At 47.5% G+C, this 6,000-nt stretch overlaps 1 protein-coding gene across 4 annotated transcripts in view; it reads right to left on the bottom strand.

Moving 5' to 3' along the window:
* The window catches only part of LOC135907683 (A disintegrin and metalloproteinase with thrombospondin motifs like), an 82,309-nt gene extending 76,838 nt beyond the window's left edge, over positions 1-5,471 (bottom strand). The window contains exon 1 of one of the 4 annotated variants that reach the window (XM_070526998.1): positions 5,223-5,471. In XM_070526998.1, coding sequence (XP_070383099.1) covers positions 5,223-5,271 — 49 coding nt within the window. In that variant the 5' untranslated portion in view covers positions 5,272-5,471. The remainder of the gene's footprint in view (positions 1-5,222) is intronic. The other 3 variants (XM_070526997.1, XM_070526994.1, XM_070526996.1) reach the window with 3 other exon arrangements.
* Positions 5,472-6,000: the final 529 nt, after the last annotated feature.

The following is a 6,000-nucleotide window of genomic DNA, read 5'->3' on the forward strand; positions in this document are numbered from 1 at the left end:
TTAAAGACTCGCGCTGAGTTAGTAACCTGACGCAAAGTGAAGCACGTGGTCTGAATTGTTTCACCTAAGTTAATAAATTTTTCTTGACAAGTCTTCCAAGACCGGCTAGAATTTTTTGGCATTCAGCTCGCTTAACCGTACCACATGAACTTTCATACTTTCATACGTGTGGATGTGATCCCTACAGTGAGCGATCCAGCACGTCTGGGTAAATTTTGTGATACAAAAATCAAGTCAGAGCAGCTGCCGTACATTGAACCGAATAAAAACGTCAGCCGCTGTTCTTTCAAAATCGATTCCTTTTTTTTGTAACAGGCCAATGACACTAAACTTCGGCCTTTTGTGTTCATCTCCGATCTTCTAGATTGTGATATACGTCAATGTCCTAGATACCGACCCATGGATCAGGAGATGACGACATGATGCTTCTTATTCTGTCGCTATCGATTCAATTTGATGGAGATAACTGGCTGCCCGCTATATTAATACTCTCTTCTTGCATGCCGTTAGGAGAATCTGGTGATTATCGCCATGAGGCTGCATAGGTCCAAGAATCCGAGTGAGGTCACAGCGAATAAGCACTAGAACCTCCCGGAAGAATAGTTGCTGTTGAGCCATGGTCCTACTTGACGGAGATAACTGGCTGCCCGCAATATTAATACTCTCTTCTTGCATGCCGTTAGAAGTTGCACGCCGCGACACCACGTACCGTTTGGTGTCGCAACACACCAAACGTCTGCTGACGCAGATGTCCCTGCAGGCGGCCATACCCTCTCCTCCGCTTTCCTCCTCGCGTCTTTGATCCACCACTGTGCTCATTCTTCCGGTTATGCCAACGCCGACACTAGCCGCAGGAACGGAAGCCTAACAGCTGCGCTCTAAAGGCCGAAGTACAGCACAGGGCTGGCGGGTACCAGCTAGCCAAAGCTCGAATCCAGGACATCCCCAGAAATGTAAGGTGTAAACCAACCAAGGATATTGTCATGGACACAAAAGAAATATCCATGCTAGTACTGCCAACATGGTCACCCATAAATTTGACTATTATATGGTACGACTGCGCAGTAATTCTTGGAATTTGTTTGAGACTCCTTCATTTGCAATGTCCGATGGCAGATAATTCCAATCGATCGTAGTTTTGTTAATTATGGGGTTTTATGTGCCAAACCCACTTTATGATTATGAGGCACGCCGTATTGGAGGACTCCGGAAATTTCCACCACCTGCGGTTCTTTAACGTGCACTTAAATCTAAGTACACGGTTGTTTTCGCATTTCGCCTTACCCTATGCCTGCGCAGCCACACAGTCTTGGAGCCCCTTCGAACACGGGCACCAGTGCTGCAGGTGATATTGCACGTGACGGTACATCACTCAAATACTACCGATTGTCGCACGGAACGAGCAAACTATTGAATTTTTATACGTGCAAGGATAACAACCTACTGCAAGACCTTCAAAAATATTTGATGCTGCTTTTTACAGTAAAATACATCAATTTAATTAATAAAGCACGCGTTACGCTAGTTTCGACGCCTATTTGCTGCTCTCATACCGATAAGACCGAGGAGACGTCACTCAAAATCGTTGCTCGCATCGGGCGCAACTTGTAGGCGACGAGGGAACGCGACAGCCTTCTCCATCACATCGCTTCTCACTGTGGCGCGTAAGATCGCTTGCATGGGGTTTATGCTTAAAGCTTCTTCGTCTGACTCTCGTCATACAGTCGTCGTCATGACCTCTTTGCTGATTCGGTGGATCAAGTTGTCTAGCAGCTGGGGCCGCTACATATGTGCTCGTGGCCGTGATGATGTCGTGGTCGTTGCGCTGTCGTCATTCAAGGTTTGTCTTCCCTCACTCGTCGCGCTATTGGCGTCATACAGTCTTCACGTATTTCTTGCCATGCCGTCACCGGGAAGCCATCGTGGTCGTTTCACCCCCGTCACTCCCGTTTCCTCCCACGACTCTCGCCGTCTCGTCGTTGTCACGCTATCGTTGTCACACCATCGTGGTCGCACGCTATTCGTCATCTGATTCTCGTCACACGATTGTCATGCCATAAGCGTTCTTGCGTCGTCGTCATGCGTTCGTTGTCATACGTCCTTCATCGTGATACTTCGTCGTGCCTTGGTCGTCCCGCCATTGTCATCACAAAGCCATTGTAATGTCATTGTCGTCATGGCGTCAGCGGCACGCTGAAGTCTGGCCATCGTAATCACGTCACACACAATCAACATTGTCGTCACTCAGAATTCGTCATAACGGCGTTGTCGTTCTATCGACGTCGTTCCTCCTTCGTCATTCTATCATTATCATGATTCCGTGATTCAATCGTGATTATGCCACCCTTGTGATGTCATCATTGTCATTGCGTAGTTGTCGTCAGACAGACGTAGTCATGCATGCACTCTCATACCGTCGTCGTGATAACGTCGCAGTGGGGCCGTCGCCGTCATCCCATCGTCTTCAAGCAGTCATCGTCACGCTGATGTTGTTATACCACTAGCATTAATTCAGAGTCAACTTTTCACTGTCGTAATGTTGTCACACCGCCTCTGCCGTTCCATCGACGTCATCCCTCTTTGATGATTCCGTCGTCGTCATGCTCATGGGTGATAATAGCAAGCGAGTGCCACAGCAAAGTCAGCCGACCCCGCGGACAGTGTACGTCGCATACAGCCCAAGCAATGGGAGTCTCAGAATGAAACCGTAGCAGTGGCCCAGTGGTTGGGGCGTCCGCCACGGCTATGGTAGGTGGCTAATTCGAAAGCCACCGTCCAACCCCCAACGGCTGATTATTGATGGGCACAGGTGTTCCCCGACCCGGCGCCCGGTAGTGTGCGGGCTGACTCAATGCCTGGGGAGTTGCTGCGCAGTGCCCCGCGTCCCCTCACTGGGTTACCAGGTTTCGAACACCGCAGCTCGCAAGGGTGGTTCTATGTCTGTCTTTGTGTTCGTCCCCTGTATGTTTACCGGCCTAGTGCGCACATGCCTCTCAGAAAGAAGACCGCTAAAAATTTCAAATAAACGTGACTTCAGCAGTACGGTGTGTCGCTACACCGCTTGAATGGTAATCGCATTACCTTCGAGAGTCATCCTGATATAGGTGCTGCCATAACTTTTTTTTCGGTGCACAGTAGTCAACGTAAAATTGCACTGATCCGTCTTTCCTACCCACCAAAACGACAGGTGACGACCAAAGGCTTGCAGAGGGCTGGATTATGTTTCGTTTACGCATGTCAGCAACGTGCGTATCTATGATCTGGCGTTCGGCAGGAGAGACGTGATATTGTCACGTGGTCGTGACGTCAAAGAACACAGTAGCAGTACTGTGAAAGACAAAACTAGCTTTTATTGGGCGAACCTGTGCCCACAAAACAGGCTACACATTAAGCACAACGATAGCGGCGAACACAGTCGGCGATCGTCGAAAATCTGATCAGCGGGTCAAGCGCGTCGGCTTTTATAGAGCAGTCTTCGAATGTTCCAGACTAATCGTTCGGACCCGCGCGCCTTCCACAAAGTTCTACACCATTCGCGTTACGCGATGAATACACATAACACAAGGTTCGGCGACAACAGACAGCCGGGTAGAAGCATCGATAACTTTCCAGAAACGTCGGATACATGCAGGCGCGTACCGCGCTGTGCGATAACATTTGTTAGGCGGCAAAACTTGTCGCCCGATAAAGACAAGTACACGTGTCAATATGATAGACGGCGCACAATGTAAGTTCCCTATGTTCTGTTTGCGTGTGATGGGCCATAGCAGAAGTCTGTACCGTAAGAGGAGAACGCTCCTTTGTAGTGGAGTTAGTTGCCAATTGCACCAGCGAGAGTATAAGAAGAGACAGAATTTACAGCTGTAGGTGGTTGTGGAACATCAGTACTCAAGGTAATCACAGAGACAGGCTGAGTGTCCATGACGGTGACAACAGCGCCTTTAGAAAGCGAAATTGGCTCATTGGTTGCGTTAAGCACAGCCAAAATGGCCATGCCGTTGGTAAAGCGAACAAGGTTTGATGCTAGTGCAATTCCTCTGCGCATGCAACAGGCTGATGGAAGAACTAGAAAGTCGCCATCGTCCATTATGTCAGAAGTAATCTACAAGAAGTTGCTCGCTGCCAGGTGGCCCCTGCTCAGCTCGCTAAGCAGATCGCTGCTCTGGGGGAATCCTGTATCAGTAAGCCGTCATTGCTCTCTCTGATAAAGAATTGAAATGTTTGCGCACGCCTTAAGATAACACTTATCAATTTTTCGCTTTGAATGTATTACTGTTCACGTGGCTGTAGCTCATGATGGCTGAGGGTATAAGTACGACCTGGATTTCTATAATAAACATTATTGAAAGTTAGTGCTGTGTGTCTTCTTTTATCCTCTCTTTTAATCGCGCTACCGTAAACCTATTCAAGGTACCCTAAAGTTTTGATTGGTAAGCAATCATTTTTAGCTGTCATTTGTGTTAGCGCAACTTCGTTTGCCACGCTTAGCAAGCTTCAAATGCGTGGGAAGTAACGTGGAGCCCTTCAACCTTATATTTTTTCATAGGAGAAAGGTGGTATAAAGAAATGTGTTAAGTAGACAGTCTCAATGCAAACGCCCAAAGTGTCACACAGCTTATGTATTCAAACATTTGTGCATGCTCCTTGTGCCGTCACCGCAACAATGTACTGTCATGATTTCATTTGATATGAACGTTTATTCATATATTTATTCCGAAGAGACTGAATATACAAATTAGAGCTTCTGTTGTTTCATGCAAAATTTGTAGCGCATATAACTCTACGAAAGGTGGACATTACCTCGTATGTCGTTAATGACATGCAACAAGCGCCGGAAATACGATCAGCATGTCGCAGCAGCCACAAATAAATCCCTGGGCTGCAATGTGTCACTGATGGAGCATGTGCACGGGTACTGACATTACTGTTTGTTTTATTTTATGCGTATCGATTGATCTAGTGCGGTGCGATCGCTTGAGATCTTGCCTTGCGATGGCCGTCATGCGAACACTTTTTACTCTTGCTTATACAGTAAACCCATACTTAATTTCTGACATTAAATGAACACTCTCAGAGCGATTAGCATATCAGAATTACTTGCTAGAGCTTCGTACATTTCATTTCAAATGCAGCGATAGCGTAGGTAATAAAGAAAACAAATGGTGCACTGTAACCTGTACGAAGTGAAACTCAAGCTTCAAACTAGCAAGGGCTTAACTTACCTCGAGATGTTCCCGGTACCCAGCAAATTACGCAGTGCGGCCGCAACATTTGTTTCGCGTTTCGTCTCACAAAACACCGAAAGCACGAGTAAATGGCGCCTTCCGCACTTCTTGCGCAAACGACGATGAAAAAAAGAAGGGGGCGTGAAGCCGCGCAAGGCCGCAGCACAGCCAGAACTGGCTTCGCGATCGGCTATAGGCTCGTTTCGGCTCGCGATCGATGCCTTGTATGGCTTCAAATTTTCAAAGCTATAAAACGATAATTCTTTATTATTAGTATTCCCCCATTTTGGCACAATTTTCCGCAACAAAGGTCAACGAGTGTCGGCAGAGGCAGCAGCGTTCTATTTTTTAACGAAAGCAGTACTCTTGGTTTTCGCCTGCGGCATAATCACTGGCGGTGACGCGAAAGCTGACCCCAGTGTCCGGGGAACAGTGTAAGATATCTGTACATTCTTTAGGTGCGAACACATCGCAACGAATGCCGTCACAAGCACGAACAGATGTTCCTTCACACTACCCTTATTAGAGTGCACTTACAGAGACTGATGATCGCAGCGTCATCCAGTGAAAAATTTGCGCAACATACCAGTGAAATGTTAAATTCTGGGGCAGAAAGCGAGGAAGTTCTTACGTCGTCATGGCAACTAGCAGCCAGTCCACTCGGGAGTCGCGCACAGACCCGGCGCGAATGCTTCTCTCTGCTTTGTCGGTGGCAGGGTGCTTACGCATTGTTACCTGCGGAGATACGTTTGAATAACGCGGCAAAAGTATATCA

Source organism: Dermacentor albipictus, chromosome 10 (genome assembly GCF_038994185.2).
Source record: "Dermacentor albipictus isolate Rhodes 1998 colony chromosome 10, USDA_Dalb.pri_finalv2, whole genome shotgun sequence".
Lineage (NCBI taxonomy): Eukaryota > Metazoa > Arthropoda > Arachnida > Ixodida > Ixodidae > Dermacentor > Dermacentor albipictus.